This window comes from Chelonia mydas, chromosome 14 (genome assembly GCF_015237465.2).
Source record: "Chelonia mydas isolate rCheMyd1 chromosome 14, rCheMyd1.pri.v2, whole genome shotgun sequence".
NCBI classification, from domain to species: Eukaryota; Metazoa; Chordata; order Testudines; family Cheloniidae; genus Chelonia; species Chelonia mydas.
The window spans coordinates 35,460,742-35,479,113 of NC_051254.2; the positions used below are offsets into that span (position 1 = coordinate 35,460,742).

The window sequence follows — 18,372 nt, forward strand, 5'->3', positions numbered from 1 at the left end:
GTGGGAGGGCGTCCGTTTCAATTCAGAGTGCATTAAATTGAAAGGAAAAATGCATTCAGGCTAGCCTCAAATTCATGGGTTCTGTGATGTTATTTGTAGAATTAATGGTGCTTCCGCATCAACTGCTATATTCACTGAAAACGTAATGTAATGTTGACGTTTGGAAGTGGATGATAGAAAAGCTGGGAAGATCCTGAAGAGCTGAAAGTACTCTAGACGCTTTTTTTGGCCAGTATTTGTCAGGTAAGTGAACTTTGTTCAGTCAAACAATATATAAATTGCTGTTTTCTATATATTCTTATATATACCCTAATGCAGATGAACTGTTGTTATTAAAGGACAATACTCCCAAGACTTTCAGGGATAAGTTATTTGGAATTTGAATATTGCATTTGAAATGTATGTACAAAGTACTATTTTAGTTCAGTTTTTCATTATATGCTAGAGATGATTATGCTGGAATAATATTTATTCTGTCTTTTGCTCTTATGCGTAGTTTATTGACATTGCATTATATCACAATATCAGTTTTCGAGCAGAAGTCCATGGTGAAATCATTGCAGAGTTCTATAAAAGGCTGCTGGTATGATATAAGCCACATGTCATCACATTCCGGTGTTAATACCTCATTTCACTCGATTGGTTATGTTTAGGTTAGGTTAGTTCTTAGGATATTTCTTTTTACTGTCTCAATAATACATTGATACCCTACCATAATGTAGTGAGAGTAGAGAAATACTTTATTTAAAACCAGTTTTCTCTTTAATAGTTTTAAACATACAGTTTTCAGCATCATGAGATCTATTTATCTTTGGTAGAAAGCGTTCCTGAAATTATGCTCATCATACACATGGGATCAGATCATTGTTCATCCTGACTATTGGTGTAAAGGGTTAAAAGATTATAAGGCATTCTATTATTCCTTTGTGTCAGTGTACAGTATGGTTACTTACTTCTAGTTGCATAGAGTAGAAGGACCTACAAAGCCGCTACAGCCTCCTCGTGCTGGAGGAGATGGGGAGTGGACACAACCTTAGCTCTGCCCTGATAATGTGGTCTGCAGCATAGCATTGAACCAGATGTAAACCTGGCATGGTTTACTCCCTCCCTGGATCATGGTGGTAGCTTGGCCTCCTGGGCTGCTCCAGGGGCAGCATGATAATACATTGCCCTTTGGCTTTGGCCCCCCCATACCCGGGGCTGCGGGCCTTGGGCTTTGGCTTCGGTCCCCCCTTCTGTGGTTGTGTAGTAGTTTTTGCTGTCAGAAGGGGGTTGAAAAATTTTCTGTGCAAGCCATTTGTCTTCGGAGCATGATGTTTTGTTGAAATAGAAATTTTCAGGAAAAATATGTGCTTTTGTAGAAATATTGGGGTTCTATGTGATTAAAAAACAAAACTTTCAAAAAAAATTTGTATTGGGCAAAAATGAAAAAAAAATTTCATAGGGAGAAAAATCAATTATTCACCAGTTCTTATCATAATGTCACAATCTAGCTTATGAGGAGCATGAGTCACTGATACATGCTATAAATTAAGTCTGTATCCCCAGGGAAACCAATAGGGTTAGAATGAACTCAGAATATACAACAGTGCAGGGTGAGTTAGGACAATAGAATCATAGAAATGTAGGGCTGGAAGGGACCTCAAGAGGTCGTCAACTCCAGCCCCCTGCACCTCTGAGGCAGGACCAAGTAAACCTAGATCGTCCCTGATGGGTATTTGTCCAAACTGTTCTTAAAAACCCCTATGATGGGGATTCCACAACCTCCCTAGGAGTAAGAATGCCAGCACTTGAAGATGTAAGGGTGCAAGATAGTTGGTTAAAACTAGACCTGGTTGAACAGTTTTCCACCAGAAAAAATTGATTCAACAAAACTGAAACATTTCACAGGAACACATCAGTTTTGTTGAAATTTTCTATGGGAAATTATTGAAACATTTCATTGTGACTTCATTGTTTTGACTTTTATGTCAATATAATATAATGAGACAAGGTGGGTGAGGTAATAATCTTTTATTGAACTAGAAGTTGGTCCTATAAAAGTTATTACCTCACTCACCTTCTCTCTCTAATATCCTGGGACCAAAATGACTACAACTACACTGTATAATATAATATAATATAATATAATATAATATAATATAATATAATATAATATAATATAATATAATATAATATAATAAAGCTGAATCAAAATATGTTGACCTTATCATCTCATTTTGTGAAAAATTCAGATTTTGTCCTTTCATCCCAATTCCTGACTCAGGATTAAACCAGAGTTTGAAATCTTGGAATTTCCGATGGGATGGAAATTTGAGTTTTAGACCAGCTTTAGTTAAACACATACAGGTAGAAAGGTCAGGATGACGACAGGCCGATATTTTCTTTCTTTCTTTCTTTCTTTCTTTCTTTCTTTCTTTCTTTCTTAACGAAGACAAGCAACATACAAAGAGTAGGGGAATGGAAGACAAACAGAATGTATACACTTTTTATAAACCTTACGTACAATTTATATTTTCAGCAAGTGACCCAGTGGTTGTGTGGTTAAGAGAGGAGTGGCAGCAGCACAGAAATTATGGAGATTAATTTGCTGGAAATCTCAAAGGGCTGGTTAGTTGATTTGATGGTGGAAGTAGGTGAGTGATATTCAAAGAGATGACGTGGAGGTCAGAGAAAGGGAACTCAGAAATATACAAACCAGAGGCAGTATTATTCTTGTATATGGAATGTCTACTTCCTAACCTTCAAACTCTAATACCCAGGGTATCTTATGTACAACTCACTGCGTTTATCTCAAATCACTGGCTTTGCACTCACTTATTTTTTTTCTCCTTTTGTCCAGTACCAGCTAAAATGAAGATGAAGCTTTTCTCTTTCTCCAAGAGCTCAGTAGGGAGCTCATCTCTGCTTGGCTACATCATTTTTTTCACTTCTCTACTTGTTCACAGGTTGGACTCAGGTAGGAATTCCTATTTGCACAGCACAGATGTTGGAGATAGCTGATACATTATAATAGCCATCCCCCGTAACTTTACAGTTGTTCACCCTAGAAACTATCTCTTTAGGTAGGGAAATTATGCTCTTTCCCTTCTTTTTGGGTGAGGCCATTGTCATTCCTCCCTCATTCTCCTTAGAAGATTTAGGCATTATGGCCCTGATACAACCCCCATATCGGATCAATGGAAGTCTTACCCATTGACTTCAGTCGGCATTGGATCAGGGTCTAGGGGCTAGAGTCACAAAAGGACTTCAGCCCCTAACTGCCACTTGAGGAACCTAAATCCCAGAATCTGCACCCTGTGGGATTCATAAACCCCCCTGCTTAGCTGTCCCTGAAGCCTGTAGGTACCTAACTCGCTCGATGCCTACATTTTTGCAGAAAAAGTTCCCTAGGCACCTATGTTTTTGCTTCTGAGCATGTGCACTGCAGTGCCATGCCAAGCGTCCAGACAGCTAGACCCCAGAGTAATACGCAACCAGTGAAAGATCGGCATCCTCTGCCTGGCTCACTTGCAGGGCCTGATCTGGTAAGCATGCTCAGAGCTCGCCTACTGGCTCTGGCCCCTATAGGCGAGCTTACCGAAAACAGCTGGGGGTGTGTGTGTGTGGGGGAAAATAAGTCATCACTGAGTTACTACCTCCCTCAGAAGTTTTAGCCCTGGGGTTACGCTACTCACTTGGGATGTGGGAGACCGCCAATTCAAGTCCCCCCTCTGCCTGAGTGGGGGGGGGAAAGGGATTTGACCTAATGTTTTCCTCTTGTCACATGAATGCCCGAGCCCCTGATCTATGGGATACTCTGGCACGTGTGGGTGGGGAGGTCCTCAATCTTTTTTGTTGAAGCTGTTCTACTGTGGATAACTAATTAAAAAAAAGGTCACTGGAGCAGCCAAACTTGCTTCTGAGTCTCCCAGGCAAGTGCGCTAACCACCGGGCTACAGAGTCATGCTTGCTCTCTCTCTAGGGCCTGATAATTCTTTCATTATTTATTCACCCTGAAACAGCTGCAGCAGGAGGGACTGAGGGTGCCCCACATCAGAATAGCCTAATGATGAGGGCAGTCACTTGAAGGGTATCCTGGTTCAAATTCCTTTGCTCCTCAGCAGGAGTGGAGACTTGAACTGTGGTTTACATCGTGCATGAGTGCTTTAACCCAAGGGTTCTCAACCTTGTTTTTTCTGAGCCCCACCCCCCCACCTCAATATGCTATAAAAACTCCAGAGCCCAGTGGCGGGGGGGATGGGACGGGGGGAGAGACTCGGGGCTCTGGGCGAGGGAGGTGGGGAGACCCTTGGGCATAAGTGTAGTTTTACTTCTATTTTGGGGGGTGCAGGGGATGGCAGGGCTCGGGCCAGCTCCGCATAGATGGGTCCATGGAGTAGGGAGAGCCACCTCCACCCCCTGATTTAGCTGCGGGGGGAGGGGGGTACTGGGGCTCCCAGCTTCAGCCCCGCACCACTCCCGGCCGGCTTCAGCCCTGTGCCACTCCCAGCTTCAGAGTGCGGGGGAGGGGGTGGCACGGGGGAGATGGACAACACATGCCTCTCAGCTTAGCGGTTCCCAGTGGCCAGTTTAGGCAAGGAACTGCCTAGCGTGCTGGCTTCTGTGACTGGCATCTTTCTCTCCCCATTCAGTGCTGTGAATCTCAGTGATTTTCCAGGTACCTAAAAGTTAGGGGTGGGGATACTAAGTGTCTCTGTGAATCCAGCCCTATATGTCCCTGTGCACGAGCCAGAACACCCGCAGCTTGGATCAGCCTTCTATGTATAGCGGGCTGAAATTTTCCAAATTTCAATTTTTTGGTGAAAAACTGTGGTATTTTTGAAATTTAACACAAAACGGGGGAAGGGGGTTATCATGACTTTTCATGATTTTTTTTTCCTTTCATTTTTCAACCAGCTACATAGGGGGTCAAAAAATGTAACATGTCAACACGTTTTTTCATCAGAATTTTGAATTTTGGTGAAAAAAACCCCTTTCGCCTCCCATTTTTTGACTCCCATGCTTCTGCTAGACAATACAAACTGCAGGAATGTCATTGCAGATTTAGACTGTATTGACTTTCTGGCAGATTCCCTGTAAATCTGAAAATCATCTCATCCTACAAGGTAACAAGGAAACAACGTAGATCAGGACACATGAACATCCCGACTGTACTGAAAGAGAATAAGAGACTCTTTTAAATTTCATGCCTATTGTGACTTATTGCTCAATTGATGTCATAGTGTCATTGTCTTCATGTGCTACTATATTTTACAGCACACTTTACAGTGATTGCGTCAGATCAAGCTGTCACTTCCTCGATAGGAGATGAAGCCATTTTACATTGTCACCTCTCCCCCAAGATGAGCACTGAGAACATGGAAGTGAGATGGTTCCGATCCAAATTCTCTTCACCTGTGCACCTGTACCGTGATCAGAAGGATCAGTATGTACAGCAGATGGCAGAATATCGAGGACGGACAGAACTTTTGAAAGACGGCATGGCTGACGGAAGAGTTGCCTTGAAAATTCGCAATATCAGATTCTCTGATGCAGGATGGTACAGCTGTTTTTTTCGGTCAAATGTCTCTTACGAGGAAGCCTTAATAGAACTGAAGTTAGCAGGTTAGTTAGTGTCTTGACTCCTTCAAAATGTAATGAATGGAGTCATGTCTATTAATCAGAGATGACACTTGGTGTTTCACCGTTGCAATATAATGACAATTACTTCAATTTTACTTCTGGTTATTTAGAGGATCACAATAGTTTTTGAACTTTAGGAGCACAGGTAAAAGTTTTGGTCAACCAGGAACGTGGGGAAGTGCCACTGGTTGGCTGGTGACAAAGTCCTTTTCTAACCACTGTTCTTCTCACCCACCATCCTGTGGAGTGCTACTCTTGGGACCCAATCTCAGTCTTCAGAATCAGGCCTTCTCTCCTGCAGAGCTTAGGGGGCATAAAGAAGTTGTAACCTGATGTATCGATTGTGTATTAATTATACTGATTACTTAAGAATTCCCAGTGATCACTCTGAGGTTTGACAGGTTCTTGTCCCAAGATCAGTATTATTAAAATTACTGCTCAGTTGGGAACCTCGGTGTGAATGGTACAACACTCACACTAAAGGAACCCTTCTGTATTTGTAACAGTTCATTAATGCATTTAGATAAGTCACAAACACTCCAACTCAGTAAGGTAGACAGAGATAACACGGACTGTCCATTTGTCCATCCACATACTCATACCATCCCTTGCAGAACAACCTGAAATGTTAGCCATCATCTTCCTCATCACCATCACCTTCCTTATGATCACCCATGGCCATCAACCTGGCACCTCCTAAGGGCTACGTCTCTCTCTCCTCTCGCATGTGGGCTGGGATACAACTTTTATAATATGTTACGCTGATGCCACCATGTCTGATGCATGTTCAACAGGGGTTTCTCCCCTCTTCCTTATGAGTATTTCCTCACCTTACTAGTGTTGGGGTGCCCATTTCCTAAACTCTGTCCATGAGTTTGATTAGGTTCTCTGCCAGCATTCCACATTCACACATATTGAGACTTAAGGGATGCAAGTCAGGCTACAGTCAGCTTTTATACCTCGAGGAATTCTGCACCACTGCACAATGCAGAATTTGCACAGAATTAACTTTCTGCACAGAATTTCCTCAACCAACCCCAGAAATGGGCTGCAGAGCTGCTGACTGCCACTAGGGGCTGCTGGACCTGGCAGAGCCAAGCTGCCCATATCACAAATGGAAGACACTGCCGGGGCGGGTGATGGGACGTGGAGGGCTCCTGGCAACTGCAGTTCCCTGCATGCTCTGAAAGAAGGAGGAAGAGTTCAGGAAACTCCACGCAAGCCTGGGACCCAGCATTAGGCTGTTTCTCCCTCTGGATCCCTGGGCTCTGGGGGATAGGGGTGTGCGTGGCTGGGCTGGTAGGTGCCCCACAGCTGGGCTCTGTGGAAGAGGGAGTGTGGGTTTCTGGTCTCATGGCTGGGCTCTGGTGTGTGTGTGTGTGGAAGGGACAGAGAAATAGGAACTGGGTTGTTGTAGGGGTTTCTCCAACTCTCTACCACAGGCATCAACTTTACACAGTGCTGGAGGGTGCTCACCTCCTGGTTCTGCCCCAGACCCCCTCCCCACTCCACCCCCTCCCCCAAGGCCCTTCCCCACCTCTTCCCGCCCGCGCTCCACCCCTCCCCACCTCTTTCTGCCACGTTCTGCCCCCCCCCCCGAGTGTGCCGCTTCCTTGCTCCTCCTCCTCCTCCCCCGCCCGCCACCTGCACACCATGAAACAGCTGATTGCAGTGGGCAGGAGGCTTGGGGAGGGAGAGGGAGGTGCTGATTGGTGGGGCTCACTGGCAGGCAGGGGAGCTGAGGTTCTGATAGGGGGACTGCTGGTGGGAGCTTAGCAAATTTTTTCCCTGTGTGTGCAACAGCCCCAGAGCACCCACAGAATTGGCACCTATGCTCTCTGCTCCAAAATAATTGAAACTCACATGATTATATAGCGTTATTTTGACAAATATAATATGCAGAATTTCAAAATATTGTGTGCAGAATTTTTAAGTTTTTGGCTTAACTGTGCAGCTCACAGGTATGGATTTTTCACACCCCTGAGCAACGTAGTTAAGCTGACTTAATTTTCTAGTGTAGACCAGGCCTGAGGGTCAGTAAAAATGTGAATGCAGCCATGCAGTAAGGTTACTGTGTGAACTTTGATTCAGTTTCCTGACTCTTGCATGTTTAAAATCTCAAACTTAATATTACTGAATATATTCATCTAGATTATAGGCATACTGCAATTTTTATTCCTTTCTCTAGCTTCCGGCTCAGATCCACTGATATCTGTTGAGGATTATCAAGATGAAGGGATCCGAATTGTTTGCCAGTCGACTGGATGGTATCCAGAGCCTGAGCTGCAGTGGAGAGATCTCAGTGGAAATCATTTGCCATCCCTTTTCGGGAAAAAATCTCAAAGTGAAAATGGGTTGTTTAGTATTCAGCATGTGCTCATTATAACAGAAAAGTCTATCAGAAACCTTTCCTGTTCTATCAGAAACAGTGTTCTGAACCAAGAAAAGGTATCAAAAGTTTATATATCAGGTGAGTTTCTTTCTAATTTACACAACAAACACAATGAAATATGGCTTACTTTAATGGGGAGTATTTATTAATATATTCTTGACATTGTCTACATGAAAAACTCAAGATGCTACAGGTAGAGGCAGTAGTTAATCAATATTTTATACAAAATTATTCTCTCAATCACCATTAACCAACTGCTTGAAGTGTTGCTATTGGATAATGTGCTTCTGGATATGCCTTATTTATGGGTGAGTTATAAAACCCAAATGTCGACCAATTATAAGCCCAGTTTTGACCAATGAAAGATTCCACCACCATTCTCAAAATAGTAAGAGGTTTTGCCTCAGTACCTTGGAAAAAATTACAATTTGGTTAATTTTATTGAGCTGTGAAAAATTGCCCATTCTTAATTTTAATTAGATACTGGATTCTTCTTCACTGCTTGTATTCTTAAAGTGTTATCAATAATACAAGAATAATCATAGGAAAAGCTGCTGCATTCAACATCAGATATAAAAGTCTGTAATAGGTAAAGTGATTCTTGTTACTGTTAAATAAATATAAATCAAATTTTGTCACAAAATCACTGTTCAGTTTAGAAGAAAATCAATTTATCCTATCAGTGTTTCCAAATTAATGAGACTTTGTTTTACAGATGTATTTTTCCCCAAAGTTTCCCCCTGGCTTGTGGCACTGCTTAACCTGGTGGCTTTTATGGTTTTTTCCATCTCTCTTGTGATTTACTTCTATTGGAATCAACACAAAGAAAACGGTAATATTAAGAAAAAGAGCAAATATATTGTACTCAGGAGATTTTTCTTCTAAACTAGAAAGTTAGGTAAAGTGATTGGCAGAGGGGTTATGATTCACTGGTTTGAAGAAGGATTAATAATGGATGCCTGGAAGTAGTGAGAAGCACAAAAGATGACTGAAACACTTCTCAGACAAAAGCTGAATGTTATAAGTTCAATTTTAGTAATAATAAGATGTCAAATAACTTAGGCTTCATTTTATTAATCAAAAACAGAACTGCACAATGCAGAAAGGTTAATACTTTACTGATCTGGGAGGCAGCAGTGCAGCAGTCAAACAGTTCCAAATTATCTGCTTCCCCTACCCCATATATATATATATATGATTTCACAATTTCACTGTATTACCACAAACCTAACACTCCTTTTTTATCTAGCTCTTTTGCATATTTTTCAAGATGTCAAGGCACTGGGGTCAAACAGACATTAGTGCAGTCCCTCCTGTAGATACCATCCTCTGCCTGATGGGCTCGGCTTCATAAGCCTCATACGTCTTAGCTTCTAACAGGTTGTTAGCGGCATGTACACAGAACTAGTTACACAAAGGCTTAGCAGAATTCAATGTTTGTTTGTTTTTATCATTTTGATGATTGATATAGATGTTTATTTTTAAAATTTCCCCCCAATGTTCCCAGTTGTACAAAATGGATTTTAAGCATGTTTTCAATTTTTATTGACTTAAATGTTCACAGTGCTTTGAAATTCAAAAAGTTAATGCTTTCTGAACATTAAAACACAAATTGGGAACATCACATGTCAAAATATACAAAGTAAAAATACTTAAATCAAAGTCTAATGATTCTCTTGCAGCACTTTTCCTACCTTGCCTCTCTGTAAAATTATCATTGATGGAAATTTTTTTGTCGGTTTGTGTGTGTACTGCAAAACCGATGTTTTCCAACATTTACTGATAAATATGTAATCCTTCCAACCCTAGTTATACAAAGGTCATAATCAGTTAGCATCAATACATTTCCAGTGTACAGTTAGCCTAAGTATTTTAAGTAATACAGTTAAAAGTTTTATACCTTAGAATGAATAAAACTATTCTAAACATATGATCTACCCTACTTACTAGCTACTTTCTTATTTTAATTGTGTAATATATTCACTGAAGGTGGGACAGGAAATAATTGGCTTAGTTTGCAGCAAGAAAGATTCAGGTTATATATTAGGAAAAACTTTCTAATTCTAAGGATAGTTAAGTGCTGGAATAGATGACCTAAGGAGACAGTGGAACCCTCTGTCACTGGAGGATTTTAAGAACAGGTTAGACAAACAATTGTCAAGGATGATCTGATATATTTAATCCTGCTTCAGTGCAGGAGGATGGACTAGAGGACCTCTTAAGGTCTCTTCTAGCTCTATATTTCTATGATTATTTACCTTAGATTCATGTCAGTTTCTTTCTTTTCAGTGAGACTTCATGAAAAAATTAGTAAGTTCAATTCTTATCCCTCATTTAAATGTTGTATGAATTTCTTCTCTCTTATGAGTGTATGGGCTCATGGTTGATGTAGCTCTGGGTATGCAGGGGTGGGTGGGGATGAAAAAGTGAATCTAAGTTGCTGTTTTGCCTTCCCCAGTCCTTGGACCAATCAGAGTCTGAAACAGACCATGACTTTGAGTAGCGTAAAGGCTTCTCTGGTGCAAACTAGAGGGTCCCCTAGGGACTACTCCACCAGCTGAAGTTTGGGCAGAGTGCTGAGTGCAGTGGCCTCACCTCTTGGATGCCTGTCCCACCCTGTGTACCTCCAGCCCTGACATGCCTCCTAAGACAAAATCAGGGGAGCCAGTGGTGTAAAGCCTGCCTGTGCTGGGAGGATTCTCGGCTGCTTGTCTGAGGCAGTTGTAAAAGCAATTTGTGCTACCGGAGTAGCACAAAAAGCATTCAGGGACAGAGTGGAAACCTTGTGAAGTCAATGGGAGTCTTTCCATTGACCTAAACAGGCTTTAGATCAGACCCTTGTTGAGGGCCAGGGGTGTTCGGATGAGTTCTCTAGCCACCTTGTGTTTATATCTGATTCTTTCTTTTCAGAGAAACTTACTGAAGAAATTAGTAAGTTCATTTTTTTCTTCCTATCAGTCTTTGTATTACATTCTATCTTCTTAATATGACGTGTTCAAAGGAGTTCTCATCTCTATATATTTATGCTCTTGGTTTCAGAGTGGAGAAAATTTCGAGGATATGCAGGTGACTAAAGCTGATGTCTTATCAATATCAAAATCCCATCTTCCCCTGAGATCTTATATGTCCTGTCCTCCTACTATCAAATATCTTAATTACAAAATTAATGGGATAAAACTAAGAATGGTAGAAAAATTCCTTTAAATTATTTTTTTCCAAGTGGAGGTTTTTCAACTAAGCTAAACTAAACACATTTTCATAGAAATGAATCTGCTTTTCTGGAAACTTTTCATTTTTTTTGTCAGAAAACTGAAAACCCAAAAACTGAATTTCTTCCATCTTTTGGCCAAAAATATTTCTGTTTTTGCCTGTTTGGGGCAAAACTTTTTTTTCTTTTGTTTTTTTTTCCAGTTTTCAGCCCCAAATATTTTGCTTCTGGCAGCTTTTGGCTGAAAGCTGATTTTTTTTCTTTCAATTTTTAGTTTTTCCAATGAAAAGCATTTCTTTCTCTGCTGAAAAAAACCCAACCAACCAACAAACCCACCCACCCCAAAACGCTTTCCACCCAGTTTGAGATAAAACTGATAATTTTCCTTGTGGGAGAGCAAATAATGAAACGTCTTTCAGGATCAGGAACTGCGTACTTTGAAAAAGTAGAGAATAATGAAAAATATTTTCTCTGGTATTACATTTTCAGGATGGCACTTGGCTTTTATTATTATTTGTTTTATAGTGGCACCTAGAGGGTCCAACCCAGATCACAGTTGTGTTGTGGTCATCATCATCATCATCATCATCATGTTCCCATTATGCCTTTGGCATTTAGGGCAGTGACGAAGCTCCTCCACACCTGTCTGTTTCTGGCAAGTCTTTCAGTGGTTTCCCAGCTATGCCCCAGGTTTTTCAGCTCGACTTCCACAGCTCTTCGCCATGTTGTTTTGGGTGGCCTCGTTTTCGCTTGCCTTCGGGTGTCCATCTTATTGCTACTCTGGTGATGGAATCAGTTTCCAGCCGAATCACATGGCCGATCCATCTCTCACGCCTTCTGGTATTGATGGTGCTCAGATCCTCTTGGCTGCACTGTGTCAATAGACCTAGGTTTGAGATTGTTCTGAGCTAAAAGATACAGAGGATTTTTCTGAGGCAGGTTGTATGGAATGGACAGTTTGGACATAGGGATTGTAAATACTTTGTCCCCAGGAGTTTGCAGTCTAAAGAGATAAACAAAGGGTGGAATGGGAAACAACATGGGCTGCACAGAAACACCCCCATTGGGGAGGCTAGTCCCCTACCCTGTCCCTTCCACTTGAGGCCCCGCCCCTTCCCAGCCCCTTCTGCCTCCTCCCCCACCAGAGCCCTGAGCCTCCCTCTTCACCATGGCTGGAGGAGCCCTGGCTAAACCACCCTGACCCCAGCCCAACCCCCAGGCTGCCAGCTGGCTGGCCCAACCCCCAGCTGCTGGTGGGCTCGCCCCTGAGTGCCAACCCGGCCCCTGGGCTGCCCCCTGGCCCAAGTGGCCCCAGGCTTCCCTTGGCTGCCAGCTGGCTGAAGTGGCCGGCTGGCCAAGCCCAAGCTCCAGGCTGCCGGCCCAAGCTGAGTCCCCTGCCAACTTCTGGGTAGAGCGGGAGCTAGGGCAGGGCCTCGGGCTGAGCCATGGGAGGGGCCAAGGTCTGGGTTAGGGGAGTCTTAGCCTTCCCTGGCCTATGATAGCCGCCGCCCATGGGAAACAACTTGTCTAAGGCTTATGTCAGCCTAACTATGTTGGTGTCTACACTACAATTGTGCTCCTCCCAATGTAAGTCACCCACTACATCAACATAATAACTCCACCTCCATGAGAGGCGTAGCTCTTATATCGATGTAGTTAGGGTGACACAGTGTCCATGTTAGGGTTGCCAGGCGTCCGTTTTTTGACTGGAACAAGTGCTCAAAAAGGGACCCTGGTGGCTCCGGTCAGCGCTAAAAGTCCGGTTGGTGGCACAGCAGGACGAAGGCAGGCTCCCTGTCTGCCCTGGCTCCGTGCTGCTCCCGGAAGTGGCTGGCATGTCCAGCTCCTAGGTGCAGGGGCCAGGGGGCTCTGCTTGCTGGCCCCGCCCCGAGTGCTGGCTCCACATCTCCCATTGGCCAGGAACCACGTGAGAGCTGCGGGGGTGGCGCATGTGGGCGTGGGGCTTACAGCTGTCCATGTCTCACGATGCTCCACTTCAGTCGGTGGAAGTGTTCCTGGTGAGGACATGCACCGCCAACAGAAGGCGCATAGTGCGGATGTGAACCACCACTGTAATTAGTGTGGTGGCTGTACGTTGACTTAATTTTGTAGCCTACACAAGCCCTTAGGTAACAGCAGATTCGTGTCAAAATTGGGATTAGCAAGAAGGTCTCCAGACTGCTAGACCAGTGTCCTGTCATGCTGCCACCTGCGGGGCACCTGGCCAATATTTCAAAACACACTTTAATTTCTTTCATATTCTCTTATAAATGCTGAGATTTCTGTAGTTAGACAAAAAGAAAAGGAGGACTTGTGGCACCTTAGAGACTAACCAATTTATTTGAGCATAAGCTTCATCAGATGCATTCAGTGGAAAATACAGTGGGGAGATTTATATACACAGAGAACATGAAACAATGGGTGTTACCATACACACTGTAAGGAGAGTGATCACCTAAGATGAGCTATTGCCAGCGGGGGTGGGGGGAACCTTTTGTAGTGATAATCAAGGTGGGCCATTTCCAGCAGTTGACAAGAACATCTGAGGAACAGTGTGTGGGGGGGGGGGGGACGGGGGGGGGGAATAAACACGGGGAAATAGTTTTACTTTGTGTAATGACCCAACCACTCCCAGGCTCTATTCAAGCCTAAGTTAATTGTATCCAGTTTGCAAATTAATTCCAATTCAGCAGTCTCTCATTGGAGTCTGTTTTTGAAGTTTTTTTGTTGAAGAATTGCCACTTTTAGGTCTGTAATCGAGTGACCAGAGAGATTGAAGTGTTCTCCGACTGGGTTTTGAATGTTATAATTCTTGACGTCTGATTTGTGTCCATTTCTTCTTTTACGTAGAGACTGTCCAGTTTGACCAATGTACATGGCAGAGGGGCATTGCTGGCACATGATGGCATATATCACATTGGTAGATGTGCAGGTGAACGAGCCTCTGATAGTGTGGCTGATGTGATTAGGCCCTATGATGGTGTCCCCTGAATAGATATGTGGACACAGTTGGCAACGGGCCTTGTTGCAAGGATAGGTTCCTGGGTTAGTGGTTCTGTTGTGTGGTGTGTGGTTGCTGGTGAGTATTTGTTTCAGGTTGGGGGCTGTCTGTAAGCAAGGACTGGCCTGTCTCCCAGGATCTGTGAGAGTGATGGGTCATCCTTCAGGATAGGTTGTAGATCCTTGATGATGCGTTGGAGAGGTTTTAGTTGGGGGCTGAAGGTGATGGCTAGTGGCGTTCTGTTATTTTCTTCGTTGGGCCTGTCATGTAGTGAGCTGTAGCTCATGAAAGCTTATGCTCAAATAAATTTGTTAGTCTCTAAGGTGCCACAAGTACTCCTTTTCTTTTTGCCAAAGTTACACTGGTTTAACTAAAAGTGTGGGGTTTTTTAGGCCTTATCTACACTGGCGGTGGCATGTAGGGTACATGTAGCCACATGTTACAGTGAAAGGCAGGTTGCATCCACACTGAGGTGTGTGACTCCATGTGGCAGTGAAGGGGCCTGGCAAGGAGAGGCAGTGGGGACACTACACTGTTAAAATAGTGTAGATGTGGGAGGCATTGCTTGGGCATATAGAGACTGTGTAGGGTCCATACCCCAGGATTCTGGCATGTCCCTTACTCCACTTGTCTCAGCAGAGCCTCACTGTCTACACTGCTGCTTATACCCATGCTAGCTGAGCAGGCAGTTTCTGTACTCTAGATGCCTCCATAAGTGTAGACGTACCCTTACATCGGTTTAGATTAATTGACACAAACTCCTGTGTTGTCACTCTTCAATCAGTTTTACGCTTAAATCAATTCGGGCACAATGATCAATCTAACAAAATATGATAATCACTCTTACCTTATTCCTAAAAGGCCAACTTTAAATTAGGGTTCCTAAATAACATGGGGTCATATTGTCCTGAACCACGCAAGGAGATGGGCTGCATGCACAGTTCTTTTCTTCGCCATGCAGCTATGGGGACTTAGCCACCTCTACAGCACTGTCCCATGTATTGGGATTGTGTGGGGCTTTCTCACCATGTCCGGGGGCAGTGCTGGAGGGGTGGGAGAAAGTTTGGTTCCGCTGCAGGAAGCAGTTAGCAGGAGGGTCGTAAGTACACAGTTCCCCCATTTTGGCCTACTGGATCTTCCCTGGAAAAGGTAATACAGAACCACGTTTTGGGCCCAATTTTCAAAGGCAGGGTTTTTTTTTAATGGAAAATGTTGAGTTTTTCTTGAAAAAACAAAAACGGATTTATTTTTATTTTAATTTTATTTTTTGGTTTTCAGATCAAAAATTCGTTATTTTTAGGAAAGCAGCCACTTTTTCTGAGAAATTTTTCATTTCATTGAAAAAAAAAAGTGTTGATGGAAAATGTTTAACCAGCCCCATCACTCATCCACCACTCTAGTGGAAGCTGCAGGTCCTCAACACCGCAAAACATCGGGCTCATTCTCTCTTTTCTTTCTCTCTCTTTAATACAAACGATTAATCCCTTCCATGGGAGTGACTGTGATTCTCTTGTTCTTCTTTCTATAGTGAATTTCACACTGGATCCAGACACAGCTCATCCAGAACTCATCCTGTCTGAGGATCAGAAAAGTGTGTATCATGGAGATATACGTCAGAATCTGCCCAACTACCCTGAGAGATTTGATTATTCTGCCATTGTGTTGGGCAGTGAGAGATTCACAGCTGGGAAACATTATTGGGAGGTTGAGGTGAAAGATAAGACTAACTGGGACTTGGGTGTTTGTCTGGAGAATGTAGATAGGAAGAAGAAGATTATAGCAAGCCCTACAAAGGGATACTGGGTAATTGTGCAGAGGGCTGGATATACGTACAAGGCCCTCACTGAAGATCGGATTTCCATAACTGTGAAAGTAAAACCAAAGCAGATAGGGATTTTCCTGGATTGTGGAGAAGGAAAAGTCTCATTTTACAATGTGACAGATGGGTCACAAATGTATACTTTCAATGCCAAGTTCACGAGACCTGTCCGACCCTTTTTCAGTCCTTGGTACAATGAAGATGGTAAAAATGCTTCTCCTCTAAAAATCCGTCATGTTAGGGACTGGGAATGAGGCAATCAGCAATTCACAATGGCAGGTCAGGGAGGCAAATGTAGTCCAGTGAATAGGGTGGGAGACAAAGTGTGAAGAGATGTAGGGGTCTATTTCTGGCTCTGCTGTGTTACTGCAAGGAAGACGCACTGGGTCCATTTCCCCTGCCTTGTCTGTGTAGATTGCAAGCTGTGAGAAACAAAAGGTTTAATTGGTGAAAGAGCCAAGTGGCTTTCAAATCCTTCAGCTAGGTTATCTCTGTTCTCAAGATTTCTTGGCTCAATTTGTTAATTTGAAACTTAAAACAGCTCTGTATATTTTTATAAGTTGTATTAAAAGCTAATAAACAAACAAACTTAAAAATCTAACAGACTTATTCATAGAATCATAGAATCATAGAATATAAGGGTTGGAAGGGACCTCAGGAGGTCATCTAGTCCAACCCCCTGCTCAAAGCAGGACCAATCCCCAACTAAATCATCCCAGCCAGGGCTTTGTCAAGCCTGACCTTAAAAACTTCAAAGGAAGGAGATTCCACCACCTCCCTAGGTAACGCATTCCAGTGCTTCACCACCCTCCTAGTGAAAAAGTTTTTCCGAATATCCAACCTAAACATCCCCCACTGCAACTTGAGACCATTACTCCTTGTTCTGTCATCTGCTACCACTGAGAACAGTCTAGATCCATCCTCTTGGGAACCCCCTTTCAGGTAGTTGAAAGCAGCTATCAAATCCCCCCTCATTCTTCTCTTCTACAGACTAAACAATCCCAGTTCCCTCAGCCTGTCCTCATAAGTCATGCGTTCCAGTCCCCTAATCATTTTTGTTGACCTCCGCTGGACTCTTTCCAATTTTTCCACATCCTTGTAGTGTGGGGCCCAAAACTGGACACAGTACTCCAGATGAGGCCTCACCAATGTCGAATAGAGGGGAACGATCACGTTCCTCGATCTGCTGGCAATGCCCCTACTTATACATCCCAAAATGCCATTGGCCTTCTTGGCAACAAGGGCACACTGTTAACTCATATCCAGCTTCTCATCCACTGTAACCCCTAGGTCCTTTTCTGCAGAACTGCTGCCGAGCCATTCGGTACCTAGTCTGTAGCGGTGCATGGGATTCTTCCATCCTAAGTGCAGGACTCTGCACTTGTCCTTGTTGAACCTCATCAGATTTCTTTTGGACCAATCCTTTAATTTGTCTAGGTCCCTCTGTATCCTATCCCTACCCTCCAGCGTATCTACCTCTCCTCCCAGTTTAGTGTCATCTGCAAACTTGCTGAGACTGCAATCCACACCATCCTCCAGATCATTTATGAAGATATTGAACAAAACTGGCCCCAGGACCGACCCTTGGGGCACTCCGCTTGATACCGGCTGCCAACTAGACATGGAGCTATTGATCACTATCCATTGAGCCCGAGGATCTAGCCAGCTTTCTATCCAACTTATAGTCCATTCATCCAGCCCATACTTCTTTAAGTTGCTGGCAAGAATACTGTGGGACACCGCATCAAAAGCTTTGCTAAAGTCAAGGAACAACACGTCCACTGCTTTCCCCTCATCCACAGAGCCAGTTATCTCATCATAGAAGGCAATTAGATTAGTTAGGCATGACTTGCCCTTCGTGAATCCATGCTGACTGTTCCTGATCACTTTCCTCTCCTCTAAGTGCTTCAGAATTGATTCCTTGAGGACCTGCTCCCTGATTTTTCCAGGGACTGCAGTGAGGCTGACGGGCCTGTAGTTCCCAGGATCCTCCTTCTTCCCTTTTTTAAAGATGGGCACTACATTAGCCTTTTTCCAGTCATCCGGGACTTCCCCCGATTGCCATGAGTTTTCAAACATAACGGCCAATGGCTCTGCAATCACATCCGCCAACTCCTTTAGTGCTCTCGGATGCAGCACATCTGGCCCCATGGACTTGTGCTCGTCCAGTTTTTCTAAATAGTCCCGAACCACTTCTTTCTCCACAGAGGGCTGGTCACCTCCTCCCCATGCTGTGCTGCCCAGTGTAGTAGTCTGGGAGCTGACCTTGTTCATGAAGACAGAGGCAAAAAAAGCATTGAGTACATTAGCTTTTTCTACATCCTCTG

At 43.6% G+C, this 18,372-nt stretch overlaps 1 protein-coding gene across 1 annotated transcript; it reads left to right on the top strand.

Moving 5' to 3' along the window:
• Positions 1–2,853: 2,853 nt before the first annotated feature.
• On the top strand, positions 2,854–16,468 carry LOC102943671 (butyrophilin subfamily 1 member A1). The gene is made up of 7 exons (XM_043528223.1): positions 2,854–2,959; positions 5,260–5,607; positions 7,814–8,095; positions 8,733–8,849; positions 10,928–10,948; positions 11,057–11,083; positions 15,755–16,468. Exons 1-7 carry the CDS (start codon positions 2,854–2,856, stop codon positions 16,297–16,299), a joined length of 1,446 nt encoding a protein of 481 aa, XP_043384158.1. The 3' UTR covers positions 16,300–16,468.
• The last annotated feature ends 1,904 nt before the right edge of the window (positions 16,469–18,372 follow it).